This window comes from Syngnathus leptorhynchus, chromosome 5 (genome assembly GCF_054491065.1).
Source record: "Syngnathus leptorhynchus isolate UIUO chromosome 5, UIUO_Slep, whole genome shotgun sequence".
NCBI classification, from domain to species: domain Eukaryota; kingdom Metazoa; phylum Chordata; class Actinopteri; order Syngnathiformes; family Syngnathidae; genus Syngnathus; species Syngnathus leptorhynchus.
The window spans coordinates 12,635,818-12,654,742 of record NC_141199.1 but is presented as its reverse complement, the minus strand read 5'-3'; the positions used below and the strand labels follow the sequence as shown (position 1 = coordinate 12,654,742).

Genomic DNA, 18,925 nt, shown 5'->3' with positions numbered 1-18,925 from the left:
GGGGGAGCTAGAGAGAGAGAGAGAGAGAGAGAGAGAGAGAGAGAGAGAAGAGAGAGAGAGAGACTGCTGCAGCATCTCCACAGCAGCAGTCCTGAGCAGTGCAGGTGAGAGGGGGGGGGCAAACGAGGAGGAGGAGGAGGAATAGGAGGTGCAAGTTGTGAACGAGAGAGAGAGAGAGAGAGAGAGAGAGAGAGAGAGAGAGAGAGAGAGAGAGAGAGAGAGAGAGAGAATGCGGGACTCTTGGAAAAAGACGCATCTTCACTCGGTCCATTACCGACATCCCGAGCAGGGTGCTGGCGAGGATTAACGCGTAATTGATGCCCGTGCTGGGATCTCCCGCTTCTGCTCGTCAAGAAAGGCACTAGACTAACTGCCTCGCTTGGTTACTTTTTAACCGTGAGTATTTAATAAAGTGGCTGCGGGAAGCACTGGTGTCCCCTTCCAAGTTGCGCGTCGGATTCCGATGGCTTGGCACGTTGCTCCGCCACTGCGGGGAAAGAAAGCAGAGGCACCCGCCGGCTCTTGAAGGTAAGACTACAAATGACTGCAATGAATCTGCAAAGAATTATATACTTTTTTTTCCCCCTTGAGTAATGTTAGATTTGAGTTGTTTTTGGTCTTTCTCTTGTACTGTCCGTGAGTATGAAGCGCAGCTCGCCTCCTCTTTTGTGTAGACTGGAGGTGCTGCATTGCAGTTTCGGTAAAGTGAGACACGCGAGAAAAAAGCTGCTGTCCCATATGTGACTGGAATAATGAAAAGTGACGACTAGAACACAGCTGTAACGTTTGAGTAATGCGTCACTTAATCAAATGTTTCCTTTTCTTTCTTTTTTTTTTCTTCTTATTTCTGCAGCACGTTGGATTTGTATATAAATATATCACGCGGGTTGAAGAGCCCAGCAAGAACAGGACTGAGTTGCAAAAGGAGTTGAAGAAACAGGAGAATAAAGGAAGTAATAAGACATCAGCCATCAGTTGCAAAGAGTGTCAGTCAGAAGGGAGAAAGAATAAATCAAACACCCACGCTGTGGGCTACAACACTTCACTAAAGACAGATAAAGAAAGAAGAGGCAGGCCAGGTGGTGATTCAAGAGAGAAAACACTGAGGAGAGAGGCAAGCAGAGCAGGACGGAGCCATGCATCAACTTGGTGCAGTGCACTCCTCGGTGCAGGTTTTCAGCCTCGTGGTCTTACTGCTGCTGCAGCTGCTGACTCAGCTGCCAGGTGCACGCTCAGCCCTCCGATACCGGGTAGCGGAGGAGGGCCCCCCTGATGTTAAGATAGGCAACGTGGCCGCAGACCTGGGCCTCACAGCCGGTACGGGCAGTGGGGACGTCACATTTGCCTTGGAAAGCGGCTCCGAGTTCTTCAAGATCGACAACGTGACCGGTGAGCTGACGACAGGGCCGAGACGTATCGACAGGGAGAAGATGCCCCAATGCCAGATGATTTTTGACGAAAATGAGTGCTTCTTGGACTTTGAGGTGTCTGTGATTGGCCCCCTACAAAGCTGGGTGGACTTGTTCGAAGGCCGTGTCGTCATCACAGACATCAATGACAACACTCCTTCCTTCCCGTCACCGGTGCTCCAGCTCTCAGTGGAGGAAAATCGCCCAATCGGCACGCTTTACTTGCTACCCACTGCTACAGATAGGGATTTTGGGCGAAACGGTATCGACCGCTACGAGCTGATCCAAGAAGGTGCAACTGGGTCAAGTTCGGCAAGACGGGCGACGGGTGGAAATCCCATCGGTAGAGTAGATGGACTTGGGGATAGGAGGGGTAGGAGTGGAGATAACGTGGGAGGAGCCAGGAGCACTGTGTTTGAACTCCAAGTGGCAGATATACCAGATGGTGAAAAACAACCTCAACTCATTGTCAAAGGCACGTTGGACCGCGAGCTAAAGGACTCCTATGAATTGATCCTACGGGTTCGAGATGGAGGGAACCCTCCACGATCATCTCAAGCTCTGCTGCGGGTCTCCATCACAGATGTAAACGACAACAGCCCAGTGTTTGAAAGGCCCACATATGAGGCGGAAATGGCAGAAAATGCACCTCCGGGAACCCCAGTACTCCAGGTCAGGGCTTCAGACCGTGACATTGGTGTGAACGGACAGGTGGAGTACGTCTTTGGAGCGGCCACAGAATCGGTCAGGCGCCTGCTGCGACTGGACGAGGCAACTGGATGGCTGAGTGTTCTTCACAGGATCGACAGGGAAGAGGTGGCCCAGCTAAGGTTCACGGTCACGGCACGGGACAGGGGTCAGCCGCCACGCTCTGATAGAACCACGGTCATTTTGGCAGTCCGTGATGAAAACGACAACGTCCCGGTTGTCGAGATTCGAAAGATCGGACGAATCCCAGTACGAGATGGAGCAGCATTGGTACCCGAGAACGTTCTGGTAGACACTCCAGTCGCTCTGGTTCAAGTTTCGGACCGAGACCAAGGGGAAAATGGAGCCGTGACCTGTACCGTTGTCGGAGATGTCCCATTCACTTTGAAGCCAGCAGGTGAAACAGCGCTCCCACCCTTACCTGCAGATGAAGCCTTTGACAGGTGAGTCTGAAAATATTAAACGTTTATGAACAAGAAGCTTAATTCGTTCCTGTTGATTAAGTAAAATTCTTCTTTTAGGATGATACAAATACTCAGTAATGGAAGGCGTAATTAAGCGTTCTGAGGAATGGGGTTAAAAATGATACACCACGTTCTCTGAGAAAGAACAAAATCTAGTGCAAAACGTTGCTCCAAAATGTATCTGAACAAATTCTACGTTTCACAGAGAATCCAAAGAAAAGTGCCTGAAGTATGTTTTCATTCTATATTCTTTTTGATTTCAACTAAGATCAGAGGCCACTCATTCCCTAAAACCAGAGTGGGTAGAATGTCACGCTATTTGCAATATTGGATCATAATTATTCAATAAAGTCAAAGGTTTTCTCACTCATTTAGTAGTATTATTGCAACAGGCATACTCCAAATGTCGGTGCTTTCAAGTCAGTCGTAAAATTCTTTTCTGAAGACATTGACAAGAGAGCGAGAAAAACACTAATCAAAGTAAGCAACGAAAAATACAGCTACTACAATACTTTACAGTTTTACAGTTATTATACTGAGCGTTATTATTGTATTTGACAAGAAACTCAAGAGATAATGAGTCAGCGCTCAATAATTATGCTCCTCTGCTGTTATTATTACTTGAGGCTGACTTATTGATTACGTCACAGAACAATGAATATAAACAGTTATCATACTGTGTTATGGAATGTGAATTATTTTAACAATGTGCATTCTTGAAAAGCACCTGGATACAACATCAATGTATATTTGACGTTTTGTTCACAGGAACAAGAAAAAATTCTTCCTGCATACTTCGGCCTTGCTGGACTACGAGGTCACCAAAGAGTACAGCGTCACTATTGTGGCAGTAGATTCCGGAAGCCCGAGTCTTTCCAGCAACAGTTCCCTGATGGTGCGAGTTGTTGATTACAATGACCATCCCCCAATCTTTGCCCAAAGTGTAGTGGAAGTCCACTTTGCAGAAAACAACTCTCCCAACGAGAGGGTCGTCACTGTGGTGGCCGCAGATGCAGACAGTGGCAAGAATGCAGAGATCGCGTATTCACTGGATCCCGTTTCAAACGGGCCGTTTCATATAGATCCGGATAATGGAGATATTCGGGCTACCGGCGTCCTGGACCGAGAGCAGCGCGAGAGGTATGAACTCAAAGTGATTGCGAAGGACAAGGGCACCCCTCCTTTACAAGGTTCAGCAACTGTTGTTATTCAGGTGACTGACCGCAATGACAATGCGCCAAAGTTTGTCCAGGAAGTTTTTACATTCTATGTCAAAGAAAACCTGCTTGCCAACAGTCCGGTCGGCATGGTCACCGTGACAGATGCCGATGAAGGTGAGAATGCCGAACTCACTCTTTTCGTTGAAATGGACCGACAGGAGGAGAAGAAGTCTGGAGAGAAAAGTATGGCAGACAATGGAGAGAAGGAGCAAGGGGAGGTGTTCTCCATTGAGAACAACACGGGCACCATCTTCTCCACGTTGTCATTTGACCGTGAAAAGCTTTCTACCTACACCTTCCGTGTACGTGCCGTTGACGGAGGAGAGCCTCGTAAAACCGCCACAGCCACCGTGTCACTCTTTGTGACCGATGAGAACGACAACGCCCCCTCCATCACATCTCCGGCCAACGATTCCTACACGCTGCTGCCACCTGCAAGTAGTGCCCGCACAATCGTCAGGACTGTGACAGCCATAGACTCAGACACCGGCCCAAATGCGGATCTTCACTATGCATTAGTTGGAGGGAATCCCTTCAGATTGTTTGAGATCGGTCACTCTAATGGGGTGATCACACTGGCCGAGCCACTGGAACGGCGCCACAAAGGTCTGCATCGCCTGGTGGTCAGGGTCAATGACAGCGGAGCCCCCTCGCTGTGCGCCACCGCCCTGGTCCACGTCTTCATCAACGAGAGCTTGGTCAACGCCTCTCTGGTGGATGCCCAGGTAATATTTTCATGCAATAGCGCTCCTACACCTCCGCAGAAAGCTTGTTCAAGCACGCAGAACGTCAATGAAAAGAATCTTAATTGGAAGAGGCAATGAGCTGTCCTGTTTTGGTTCGTGCAAATCGTTCTACCGAGATGGTAATGATAGCCAGACATGATTCTGTTCTCTGATCCATTCCAATAATGGCGACACTGATATCGCATTACAATAGAGGAGGGTACTAATTAAAACCGATTGTAGCTGTTTAAACTAAAGTGCTAAGGCGATTATTTTCTTGATAGGATTAAATAAATGGATTCTCCACTCTAGGTTTGGAATTTTCGGACCATTTTTAGGACTTTAATTGCGTCTATATTTGTCCCAGATAAAAAATCAGGTTTCTTTTTGAGGACTATTGACAATGCTGATTTCTTTGTAGTTTGAATCGTGCATGAGTGTGTTTTTTTTTGTCCAATATGACTTCTAATAATGACTGAGGAGTTAAAATAACAGTTGTTACCAAAGTGGTTCTTCTTTTACGGTACATTGAACGCAGAGTCGAGGGAAATAGGTGTGTGCGAGTGTTGTTTGAGTGAGAAAGGGATAGCGAGGACGACGGAGCAAAAGCATGAACGGGTGATATTGTGTTGGAGGCAGACAGAGAGGGACTGACTGGCCCAGTTTTGGCCTCCCAGAGTCTGTTGAAGTATGTTCATTTGAATGGAAGTTGCACTTAAGCCGGGTCGCTTCGCTATAGTAGGCCTGAATATTGATGAGGTTTTGGCGTTTCTGTTGCTGCGCATGCTGTGCATTAGTATTCAGACATAAAACAAAGTACCTGAGAACACGCTTCAACTCTAAATAAGTCATTTTCCAAGGGGAAGGAGTAGAATATGAAGAAATAAAACATCTGCACTCATCATTAAGTGTGGTCTTGTGGAACTAAAAAGTTTACTATAAGGGGAACTAGCTTGTAGAGCAAATTGACATGACAAAACAGCATTACTGTTACAACCACAAAACAACCACAGCAGTCCAAATTAAGATTGTGTAGTGCTGGCACAAACCCTGTTTTTCTCCCCAGTCCTCATTATATTAACAAAATCCCCATTCCATTATGCTTGAAAAATGGCTCAGTTAATCTACAAATGCTGAAAGGTAATAACCACAAAAAATTCCCTCTCTGGTGTGCATCAAGTAAATTGAATTGACTAGTAATTAAATCGACTCTGGGGCCACGTGGTAATGTCATATGTTCCAAAAAGCGTTTTGTTTTCTCCCACAAGGTGGTCTAGTTTGGAGTGTTTTTCTACAAAGGTCGCCAAATGACGCATCTGAAGAGTGAACAGCTTGATTTTTGGTTTTAGGATATTTCAACAGCATTGGTGAACGTCTATGAAGACATAGTAATTGGATACAAGCCAGGGTTTCACTCAAGAGTAGAACGACAAAGGGCAAAATGAACAACAAGAGAGCTTTGGGGGCTATTACAGCAAAACATTTGGTAAGTGTTGTAACAATAGTGCTTGACAGGAGAAATAAAAGACAATGGGCCTAAGTGACCAGGGCCATTGAATCTAATAATAGGCTATAATGTGTTCAAACTTTGTCTTCGATGACAATATATTCATAGTTTAGTGTGATTGCAGAGAGGGAGAAATTGAGTAGGAGTCTGTGAAGAGGCAATACCTCCATCGAATAATGAAGTCAAACTGAGTGGTGGATAGATGCCAGATGTAATTAGGCAGGGGGAAAAAGCCTGCTCGTGCCACAACATCATGACAGGAAATTGGTCTTTTTTTTTTTTTTTTTTATCCATCAGCGCTGGTGTTCGCTAATTAGCAACAATACAACGATGCTGTCTGAGCTAGTTATTTTAGACATTGTTGTCATGGTACAACTTAAGCATGCTTTTATACGGACATCACATTTGCACTCTTTTGTAAATCTGAACAAAGATTCCGAGATCATAATAATGCAGAAATAAGCAAGAACATTTCCATGTAACTCTGTGTTGAAGCATGAGTATGAAGAAAAAGACACAGTTCACATTTCAGCAGATCGGTTAGTTTGCTGATTTCATATGAATATTTTACTGCATACAAAATGAACGTGACCCTATGGGAGAGCTGAAACAAATTCTTCAAACAAGCTCAACTTTGAAAGCTCACTGCTCTGACATGGACTACATGTGGCCAAAGACTTAATTAGGGCTTTAAAACAAAATTCAACATTTTGGTCTTTCAGTGATGTAATGTGTTGAACAATGTTCATTGACCTCAAAGTAACAATGTCAACATTTTAGGAGGTCTTAAATACAATGTAAATAAATTTTAGAAAAAGGTTGAGCTGCCCAACTGCATAAAATAATATTCGTTATGATAGTAGTATATGTAGTAAATGATAAATTCATCTCTTGAGAGCATGTCTCATTCCTTGTAGTCTAACGAGAAGAAATGAACTGCTATTCAAAAGTCTTCCCAGAATGAGCTCGTTTACAGTAACATTACCGAAGCGAAAACACATTAGCCTACGTTCAGTTTATGGTCACCCAAAATATGAAGGAGTTCATGAACTTTCATTAACTGAACTTGTATACTGGTTGTAATGATTGGCAGGTGAGACTGTGCATGAGCACTACAGATGGGAAATATACCAAGCAGAGTCTAGTATATCACTTAGAGGCTTAATTTGATTCATCCAGTATGGACTCACCAGAGACAGTATATTGTGGCAATAAACTGGATTAGCTGGGCATGCAAACCCAAGAAAGGGGCTAATACTTCTTGGGTGAATGCTACAACTATAAATGGTCACTAAAATGGTGCCTGCGGGCACCTAGTAGACCCAAAGAACCACGAGTAAAACGCGAGCCTGTTCAAGAATAGCTCGAGTGACGTGCCAAAATATTCTGAGCTAAATGTTTGCATAAAATACTTGATCAAGTGAACCCATCAATGGAAATGTAGTTGTTAAGTACTTTGTGTTTTTAAGTTCAATCAATAAATATTAAATTATTGATTCTTGTAAAATTAAAATTATATAAATGAATTGTATAAAATTATAGTTTTCATAATGATAAAGCTTTAGTTCCCAAATATTTCATTTTCTTCTTTTATTTCAAGGCCTATGATTACTTTTGTTTCCATGTGTGAATGCATTGTAACAAATCTGCATGATTGCCTTGGTGCAGGGCTTCTTTATCCTTCATCATTAAAAGAAGTGGTACTTGACACTACCCTTGGCTGAGCTTTTACACTTTACGCATTCCCCACCTGGATAATTAAGTGATGAATTAATTATAATAGCTGACGCCTCCAAACTGCAGCTCTCTTGCAAATACGCCCAGCTACAACTGAGATCTAAATTTGGAATCAATAGCATGGTCACAGGAGAACATGTTATGGTCACAGCATCTGGTTCTGTAGTGGGAATAAGATCATTCTCATGAGAGCACAGTATGGAAATGCAAGTGTCAAGCTCAGCTGGAACAAAGTTTGTTGCGGAATGGAAGATTCCTTTGGGAGTTTGACAGGGAATCTAAGAGACACACACACTATATATATATATATATATATATATATATATATATATATATATATATATATATATATATATATTTAATATATTTCTACATAGTCGAAACACACTTCCAGTGATGCATTATATCGTCAGAACCACACCAGCAGAAGAACGGCAGTCTTGTCAAACACGATAAATCACAATTTTCTACCGGATATTTTTGCTCATTTTAAACCTGTCTGAGCAACGTGATCCTTCTTCTTTTTTTAAATCTAATAATGTTATCGCCGTAACAAGGCAGAGTTGAGTGATTTCTGTGACAAAATGCAGACAATCCGTAACAGTTGGCAGCTCTGACCAAGCAAGTTACACAGAGTAGCACTCACCGAAGCATTACTGGGGAAGAGTCTTTTACACGGTTATTGCAAACCCCGGACCACGTACTCACCTTCACCCTAGCTATATTTGCAATTCATTCCCGAATAGTCTTAGAATTAATCCGCCAGAATGTTGCAGGGATTACTTGAGGATATCATTTCCAGCCTTGACAGGAGAGAAGAAATTGTCACATGAGCTTTGAGACAACATGTCAGGGCTGCATAATGAGGTGTCTAACGAACAGACAGCTTACATGTGGAGTCATGTAACTGCGGACATATATATCAGCATGTGTCTCAGTTTCTGTAATGTCTATATAAAATGATTTTCTCAGTATTGCTTTAAAGATATTGATCAGGTGTCGTCAAATTAGAAAAGCAGAACTGCCAAAGCTCAGTGTCACCAACCGAGCAGAAGTCCATAAGGGTATATGTGTGCATCGGTATCAGTGTTGGCCATAACTGGAAGATTGCAGTCTTGGAATCGTGTAAAGCATATTGATTCAAATAGCTTCACGTCAGCAGGAGAGATGTATGGCAGGCTAACGCATCACTATCCTTCCAAATCTCCATGGAAAAAAAGGATAACAAATCTTGCATAAATCCACTCCCACACTTGTCTTCACAATACCAGCTTTGTATGCTGAAGAGACAACGCTTGTAATGGGGATACAGTCATTTTCTGCCTTTGACTTTTTTGTGTTTGTCCTTTTTTGTGCACACGTATTGACTGCTGTTTCTTCTTTGACTGTGTGACCTTGAAGTCAGCACATTCCTTCATTTCTTTTTTAACATCTGCTTTAAACCACTTAATCTGAGCTATTTCCTCGTTCGACCTAGATGATGCATACAATCGGATTACGGACGCAATTTAAAATGCTACAACCTTGACGCAAGACAAATGATATATTTAGTGACACTCCACGTGTCTTGGAATAACGGAGAGGATCCCCATAAAACACAGTGATAGGTTTAATTAAGATGAAGATGCTGTTTGATGTTTTTCCTGTGTCTCACACCTACTGTGTCATTGTCGATTAAGGCTTTTTTATTTTTTAAACCCGACTGTGATTTGTCTCTTGGCAGCACAGTGGTTATCACCGGTGGCTCACCGCGAGAATGTTTTGTGTGGGATCTTCTTTTGGCTAAGACCTTAATTTGACTTCAGATCTTTCCCTGTATCACAAATGAAATGCACAATAGCCATTTTGGTAATTGTTGGTTGTTGTCCCAGGTTTGAGTTTGTTTGCTTGCTTAGTGTAAAATCTTAGCTTAGTCCAATTTGCTTCTTAACCCTTGTAACTCTTGTGTCTCTGTCTTGTTTTCTTTCCAGGTAAGCCGAAGCTTGCAGGCTCCACTGTCACTGGACATTGCAGGAGACCCAGACAGCGAGCGTGCATTAGGTAAACAGCGGCTCAGTGTCGCCATCGGTGTCCTGGCGGGAGCCGCCGCTGTCATCCTGGTCATCCTCCTTGTAGTCACGGCAAGGCAATGTGGCGCTCAAGGCAAGAATGGCTACGAAGCCGGTAAGAAGGAGCCCGAAGAAGATTTCTTCACTCCGTCAGGGGCCCAACCGCAGGTCGGCCGCGGCGGCGGATCCGACCGAGGCCGTAAACCTCGACGGGACAAGCGCAATGGAAGCGGTGGTGGCACCGCAGTTGGAGCTGGCAAGTCAGACAGGTCACTCTACAGCGGTATCGTCACCGTAAACGGGCTTCGCCGCCACGCTAATGATGATGATGAGGAGGATATTAGCAGTGCGAGTGACCGTCTGGCAGCACGCTACTGCGCCGTGGACGGTGACCCCGGCAGTCCGAGAATGGGCGGTGGCAGGCGGCACCAGTCGAGCCCGGATTTGGCCAGGCACTACAAGTCCAGCTCGCCTCTCCCTGCAGTCAATCTCCAACCTCACTCCCCTCCTGCTGAAGGAAAGAAGCATCAGGCAGTCCAGGAACTGCCGCCCTCCAACACCTTTGTGGGCAGCGGGGGCTGCGTGGGGAGCACCGGCTCCAGCAGCAGTAGCAGTGGAGGCAGCGGGAATGGCGACGCCATGTCCCTGGGATCAGACCAGTGCTCAGAGTACGGTTGCCAGACTGGGAACAAGTACAACAAACAGGTAGAACACTTTGAGAAGTTACTCTGAGTCCTATTTAATTTGCTTCGACTCTGCTCCCCCTTTTGTGTTAAAATTCCAAAACCATACTGAATATTGACACTAAGCCACTTCGTTCTTTCTGGCTGTCGTGCTCTTTGTCCGCGTCATACCAACGGATTGCCGTCGTCTCCTCCCTGGCTTCATGTCTTCTTATTTACACATCAGCTGACACACTCTACCGCACACCCCGCAGCTCACATCTAAACACCGTTTTATCTCCGCAAAATAGCTGCCAGTGTGTGCGCAGCCATGCACACATACATACACACATCAGCATCCAACGCCTGTGAGACATGTGTTGGTACCCTGCTGTTTAAATGTGTTTGCGCTCAGCGTCATATGTTAGCAACATCTAACAAAAGGGACAATGAAGTCCAACCCCCACTGAACCACAGTATATATGAATGGACGTGTTTTTGCTTGTATACACGGGTAACCCCCTGAGGTGTTCAGAGGATGGGTGGCCACAGAGGGAGTGGGCAGATAGCTAGCTAATCGGTCATGTTATATTTCATTCCATCTTGTCGATCGCTTCTGTTTCTTGACTTTAGAATAAATGTGTACTCCTTGAGCGATGTATTTCCAAAGCAGTGCCAGTATGTTGCAGTGAAAAGCGGAAGTTCGGCTGATAAATAAATACTGCAGTCCACCTTGGCTTTTACCCACGCGCATCAGCCTCATCTATCATCTTAGATGCACTGACACAGCATGGTCTCGCAAGTCCGAGGGGAGTGCAGCTTTGAGTGATGCTTGAGTGACAGCTCAACCCTCTTAAAGGGCCAGCGTCTTGTTTGTGTGACTGACGGCTCGAGATTTATCCTCCCTGTGGTGAAAAAGTGCTGATGTGGTCATTAAAAGAGAACCAGAGGAGCTTCTTAGGCTAATCAATTCATACACAGGACCCGCTGATCCTGCTGAAGACACACACACATATACAAATACACAAACACGCACACGTAAAGGAGTGCACGCAAAATAATGCACACACACACTTATGAGGTTAATCCATTACGGAGTCAATCCTCTTAATCTGCCTTTCCCAGGGTAAGAAAATGCTTACTGGGAGAGTTTTGGTCTTCATGCTTACGTGCACTCAAAACATGCCAGCACACATTGAAGGACGCGCAGACACACAAACTGACAGCGTAATGAATTATTGATTGTACGCAGTAATTAACTCCTCCGCAGCAGCCTTGGGTGTACCATCCACTATCCCAAGTCCATCCCCAAAACATTTCACACGCAGTCGTTACTTGTCGCGAAGACTGCGGTTGCTTGTAGGTGTCTGAATTTATTAACACAAACCGTTTCCACACCGAGGTTTGTGTTGTTTGGGGTGTGACTTTGTGCTCGGGTGATAGCTTAATTCAAATGCATTTTATATGTGAATGCAAGTGAGAGATAGACTCGGGGACTAAAAGGTGGCGGGGATGTGCTAAATGTGGCATGCTGGGCCGCTGACAGAATTGGGAGTAGCAGTACAGAGGGAGGGGAAGGGAATTATACAAAGCAGGGAGATGAAGTAATGAGATGGGAGGATGAAGTTTAAATTCCCGAGCTACTTTACTACGCCAGAAAAAATGAAAAATCATAATCAGAGCCACTAGGGAGCTTCAAATAAAGAGTAAAAATGGCTGATTGGACAAAACAATTGGGCATCGTGGATGATGGGTTGGATTGCATCAGGAAAAAACTGCATGGCAAATCTGTTCAATCACTGGCTTTTGCTTTTTAAATACATCCAAAACCACAGCGTCCAACGGCTCTGTGTTTTTGTGTTGTCCATCTGTCCCTGCCATGCTTAACAACACCTGGAGCAAATTTGCTTGCATCTGGCACAGACGTCTATTTAAGGATGAACTGACGGCATTTGGAGGATGAAGGTCAAGGGCACGGGATCCGACATTCTGTTTTGTACAGTACTTCCAAGATGCCTTTGTTAAGAGACAAATAGAATAAAATGACGACTAAAGCTTAACCAAACACCTAGATCAGACTTTTTTTTTTTTTTTTAACATTGCTACCACATAAAGTAAAGGAAAAGGCACACTTGGTTTCACAGCACAAAATATTAGAACTGTATCCCAAAAAAATCCCTTCAAGAAAACTAATGTTTGCATTGTCGTTCCATATCACCACAATTACAATTCTAATGTTATATTTAAATAAAACAAAACATTTATCAAAACTGAGATTTATTATCCTACCACTCATTGATGGAATTACATTGTGAAGGTGAGCAAGTTGTCAAGAAGGGCTTTTTGTCAAGAAGTTGCCACTTGATACTGGCACATGGTTTAAATCATTCAACGCCACTCAACAAAAGAATGAAAAAATGGGTAATGTCCTTCCAGTGGATATTTTTCCATGCTTGTACTAACATTTTTTGGTGGGTACCAAAAATATCCATTAAAAGTAGAAGGTTGCACGATGGCTTCCGAGCAAATGGAGAGAGGGAAAGAGAGAGGGATGGAGGGGGTGAGGGTAAGGGAGGGTGGGTGCTTTGGGTGGCAGCCAAAGAGCGAGAGTGGACTGCTGAGATGTGGGTCATCAGGATACCCGGTGGCATCAGGACACATTAATGATCACAGCGGTCACATGGCACTGAAGTCAATATGGGCAAAGTGGCCTCGTTTTGCCCTCAAACCACTGGCACCACACACACACACATACAAAGCTACACGCACACACAGGGTCCAGCAATTCTTCCTGACTAATGTCCGCAATCATTTCTCTGCTGTTTCCATTTATTCATTCGCAGTTCTCGTCATTTTTTTCACTCATCTTTATATAAGGTGTAATGTCACCTTGAGGAATGCTTTTCACTCTAACACAGCACTTTTCCTCCCTTTTTTTTACCTGAGTTCGACTTTGACCTTTGGCGCTTGTTTTGTTCCCCCGCTGTGTCCGCCATATGCGTCGGCAGGCTACCTTTGTGCCGTCTCTCGGCCTGCTCTGACCTCCAATAGATGGACTCAGCGTTTTCAACGCTTCTTTTACCGTAGTGAGCTTTTTCTTTTTTTTTTGCTCCAAGTGTGTCCACCGAGCGAGAGGTCCACAAAGGTACTATCGAACCGGGGAGACACACACACACACACACACACACACACACACACACACACACACACACACACACACACACACACACACACACACACACACATCTAAGGAGTAATCAATGGTGCCTTAACAAGGCCAAGACCGCAGGTGGGTTGACATTGCAGTTTTCAATTCCTTAGAGGGCAAAACAGGAGAAGGTTATCGCTAGCGTCTCAGCACATCAGAACCCTCTTTGATTGGACGGGCCAAGGACAAACTACCAAAATGAGTCTGTCACGAATCATCCGGACAGTCTTGTTCATCTAATTGGACTGTATGGACGGATGTGGGTGAGGCGATTAGGATTATAAAATTGAAAAGCAGCTTTTCATTTCTGCGAAATCCCCTCAGGATTAAATATGATGAGCGTCTGTCACGGACTGACACCGGGGCCGGCACGTCACTTGAGCGCATCCGCATTAAGGTCGACGGGGTGAAGGCGCTGTCAGCCGTGTAAGCGGGAAGCGCACAAGGCGTTCCTGTCGCTCTCTTCTTTCTGGCTGTTACACAGCCACCTCAACCGACCCGTAACCCCCTGTCAGCATGATACCAAAACACCGACACATTCATTAAAGTCACGGTGAGTTCTGGGCACGCACTCGGCCGTACACTTGAGGGGGAGTTGAGAGTGAGCGAGAGGTGAAGTAGGACAAGATAAGCAAAGAGGAGATCACCCAATGAGCCAAGGATCTAGTGACCTGGAGACAAAGGGTGAGAGGCTAGGAGGGTGCTTGTGGGGTTGGTGCAGTCAGCGGACATCAGGGTGGGAACATGAGCCACAAGTGTGGGAGAGGATTGGGAGACAAGGTTGAAGAAAGGTTCAAATGGATCCAGATGCTTGTTTTTGTTCATCGCCTTGTGAATATTGATTTACACTTGACTCATATGAGAACTCAAGGGAATATTTGGGGTTGAAAGATGCCTCCGCAGCTCTGTTGTTCTAACAAAAGATTTACGCCAGCGCTTTTACATCCCACATTCACTAGCGAGGTCAGTTCAAGAAAATTGCATGGACTAATTTGATTTATTCTTTTAAAAATAAAAAAAATCAGCAGTAAACTAATAATGGGAAGAACTAGACTGGGGGTGTGGTGGCCTCTGTCTTGATCCTACTCTGCATTTTTAAACTTGTGCCTACTTTTTTGATAGTTGCTTACAAAGTTTGTTAGATTTAGTTGTTGACACACAAGATGGACACAAGTATTGGGACAGTTGGTCATCATACCAAGAAAATAAGAATGGAGGAATAGAGTTGGAAAACAAAAAGTATATATAATATATATATATATATATATCCTTGTGTACTTTTCTCACCATTGGTTCTACCTGTTCTCATTAGCCCCGCCCCTTGTGTCTTCAATCAGCTCCCTCAGCCACTCGTCTCTTGTCCAGGTGTTCCAAGTTGTTTTGTCAGTTTGTTTGTATATAGTTCCTCCCTTTCTGTTCAGTCTTCCTTTGTCCTCTGTCCTATGAGTTATGCTGTGTGATTTTTCCTGTCTTTTTTCTGCCCCCAGTCATGTCCAAATCTGTTTTGCTCCTTTGTTACTTTTCATACTTTGTTGCATGTAGTTTTGATCTCCTGTTTCTTTAGTTTTTCCATGATCCCTTCTTTGTCTGATTTTGTCCTTTATTTTTATTTTTTTGAACCCCTTCCCCACATCCTTGTTTCCCTAAACTTGGTTCATCCATTCTCCACTTCGTAACAACCACATTTTCAGACCGTACAATGATAACAGTGATAACATTGCGCAATATCAAAATTTTTGTTTAACTCAACTTTATTGTACCAGAGATTCAAAGACAAATCTTTAAATATCTGGTGTGAATTATTTTAAGATTAACCAGCAGGAAAATGTAAATGTTCAACGAGCATTCTCCAAGTAGAATGAGGTCTCTGCTGGTTTTGACCTCTCTTCATCCAGTTCAGTAATTATTTCCTAGTACGTCATCGTCCACTACAATCTGTACTTGTATGAGAGCAGAAGTCGGTTGCCACGGCTCTCCACATCCACTTAAGAAAGGAATGAAGAGCTGCTGCTGTGCTGCTTCTCACACACATCATCATCATGTAAATCCACATGTCCTCCACGGGATATGAGGATTAGACCTCAAAAGGTTTTATTGAGGTATTTAGGTAAGGGTTAAGGCTACTTTGTAGGCTTCACAGAATGAAAGTCAGTGGTAAGTCCTCACTCTAAATGACATTCGGTCACCACAGGGGAGTTGTTTCTGAAAGACAACCCTCCTAAAAAAACAAAAAAAAAGGGAATTGGAAAGCTTGCAGGAGTCTTCTCCCCCCCCCCCCCCCCCCCCCACACTCATGGATCAAGGTCACCCTGGTCTGGAATGTGATTGCAAGTTGCATGTCTGTCTAGTCTGTTGAGCATAGCAGATAAAACACACTGATAATGTCACATTGGTAGCAACTCTTCTCCTTGGCCTTTGTTTCAAGTTCTCTGAGAAAATGGCAAGAATGCAGGAATGTCATTCTCACTCACAGACAAGCTGAGGCATGGGATATGCACCGCAGACTCCGTCAGATGTATGATTGCAACACACAGACACAAAGAGACCACCCCACTAAAACACGCTCTTATGAGAACATAATGATGCATAATTACACACATCCATTTCTTATGCACATACTCCCTATTCACCACAAAGCTCTGATAAGAATGTGATGACACACAAGTCAGGATAAAAAGTTGTCCTGCTCTTACATCAGTTTCTCCTTCCATTCCCTCTGGATGGAGGCACACACACACACACACACACACACATAGTAAGCGTGCAGTGGCGTACACAAAAAGATCTACATAGCAAGCCCCACACTGAGATGCTGCCTTTTATTTGCTGTCTACAAGGCTCTCAGCTTTAGTGTGTAGGTCTGCATTCAGCTTGTGTGCCTTACAGCATTAAATTAATGGCTGTCTGGGGGTTGAACAACATTGCCCAATATCGCTAAACAAAAAACAACCTTGCTCATAGCCGACCGGGAATCAAAATAGTTTAGCTGGCTCGAGACTGGCATTTTCCTCCTACACAAACGACTCTTTAGTGCATGAAGCGTCGGTTTGAATTCATCTGAAAGAAATAGATTTTGAATTGATCTGAAACAGTTGGAAGCGAGCTAAATAACGGGGTGTCAGATGGTGTCAACTTAAAGTAAATGAGACTCATATGAGGTTGTGTACGTTTGCTGACCCTGCCAGAATGCCGATTTCAAGTGGGAGTTTAAAAGCCGTCGGGGGATGATTTTCATTATTGCCTTTCTACTATCAACTTGGTTTGGCTGGAACAAATCGTGAGATTGTTTCTCACTCGTCTTTAGGCTAATTTACTGACAGCGAGTTTAAAGAAAAACACACATTTCCCAAAGGAATGAACAGTTGGGAAAAGAACTGGCAGAAAATAACAAACGTGACAGGACAGATTTCCTGTCATAGCTATCGCAAGCCAGTCATGATGATTTATCACAAACGTACAGTTGCGGCCCAATGATTTGGCAATGACCAAATTGACTGTTCAGGAGCTTAGCTACATTTTTTAAATCATATTTTAAAGGATCCATCTTCTTCAGAACAAGTATTGACCATTAGAATTCTAGTCCTGTACGTATATGCAATTTGTAACTTGCATTAAGGAACAAGGAAGGAAAAATAGTGCACTCAGTTGGACAGTACATACAAAAAGGTTATTTTAGTAGTTATGCAAAGACGTAAAAATAGCTTCAGGGTTGAATCGTGCGGTGCATTTGCACTCCAGGACCATTAGCACATAAAGAGACTATTTTTGAAAAAGATGAAGAAAACAAGTCTATTTTTCAAGCCGTCTATTATGAATGACTGGCTCTTCCATAAACTGTACACCTGCACTCTCTTCTTCTGAACCAAGTGCTCTGTAAATCAGCCAGTAAAAGGGAGCGCTTTCCAATACCCCCCCTGCACTCCCACACAACCACCCTACACACACACATACACACCCCATCCACCGTCTGTCTTCCTTTTGATTGATCTCTTAGTTCCCCCCGAGTGTGTTCATTTCTTTTCATTGCTCTCCATCTGGATATCTGGAGCCATCTTTTAAAAACCTGTTTTTTTTTAATGACATTGAAGATTTTTTTTTAATACAGCTTAATGGTGTCTTTAAATATAATAAATGGCTCCTATCAATCCACCCACGCCCTCCTTCTGTTTTTAGGCTGTTGTTTAAGTCGGCCACACTGCTGTCATTTCTCTGATTAGATTAGGGAACAAAAGAACAGGGCTTAAGTGGGAATAGGAGTAAGATGCTTTATCTTTCTATTAATTCTTGCTACCGGCAAATCAGAGCACATTTCTCATCGGGCATCGGCTTATTAGATCTCGTGTGAGCGTGAAAGACTGCCTATGGTAGAGCTCCAGTCCAAAGTCAATGTTATATCCCCGGGCTAAATGTAGCCATCTGTTTTAGACTTGTTAGTGGAAGATAGATAAATCGCAAGATCAAAAACGAGAAAGAAACGCGGTGTGAATGTGTGGGGCAGACAGAAAATAAGTGGGAAAGACTCACGGGATTGTGGGTCGGTGGCTCTGACTGAGAGACGAGAGTGAAAGTGCTAGGGAGATGAAATAAGATGATTCGGACAAAACATGATGCTTGTGTGGTTGGGGCAGTAAGAACGAGAAGCCTCAGAACTATCCCGTGATGGAAAGAAAAAGATAGCGGTAAGTGGGTCTAAGGTTCTATTGAGGAAGGGAGACGGGGGTGGCTTAAGTCAGGCCATGCTCAATGAAGAGAGAATGAAAAGCTTTCTACCTGCGGTGTGGAGGTTACATAAATGTGAGTGGGCAGGCCTCGGCCTGAAGCGATGTTCCAGATAGTGTTATTGACCCGTGTCTTCCTTAATCTACGCAAGCAGGTATTTATGAGTGCAAGCGGCCATGCTTTTTCCTCATTCTGCTATCGGCACAAACAGTAACGAAAATTGCTTAAGAGCTGAACTGCGAGAAATAGGTCCAGTCAAGCCATTGGAGGCAAAGCTCAAAACACATTAAGATAGTCTGACCTATTTGACACACACACATACAGCACAATTTGCTGAAAACCATAGTTACACACACAGTGGACACTTTAAGATTTTTTTCCTTGAGCAGTTCTATGACTATATAACAGTTGAACCATTTGGATTTATGTTTCCAATGGAAAATTATGAAAAAGGCAATCGTCTTCATTGACTCTTTATTAAGAGTACAGACAACCTTTGTGGTAACATTTAATATTCT

The 18,925-nt window shown here is 43.9% G+C and overlaps 1 protein-coding gene across 3 annotated transcripts in view; it reads left to right on the top strand.

Moving 5' to 3' along the window:
• The first annotated feature begins 278 nt into the window (after positions 1-278).
• pcdh7a (protocadherin 7a) overlaps positions 279-18,925 on the top strand; it is a 39,517-nt gene continuing 20,870 nt past the window's right edge. For all 3 annotated transcript variants that reach the window (XM_085912870.1, XM_085912872.1, XM_085912871.1), the window contains exons 1-4: positions 279-528; positions 854-2,560; positions 3,350-4,526; positions 9,741-10,523. In XM_085912870.1, the coding sequence (XP_085768996.1) occupies positions 1,137-2,560; positions 3,350-4,526; positions 9,741-10,523 (3,384 nt within the window). In that variant the 5' untranslated portion in view covers positions 279-528; positions 854-1,136. The remainder of the gene's footprint in view (positions 529-853; positions 2,561-3,349; positions 4,527-9,740; positions 10,524-18,925) is intronic.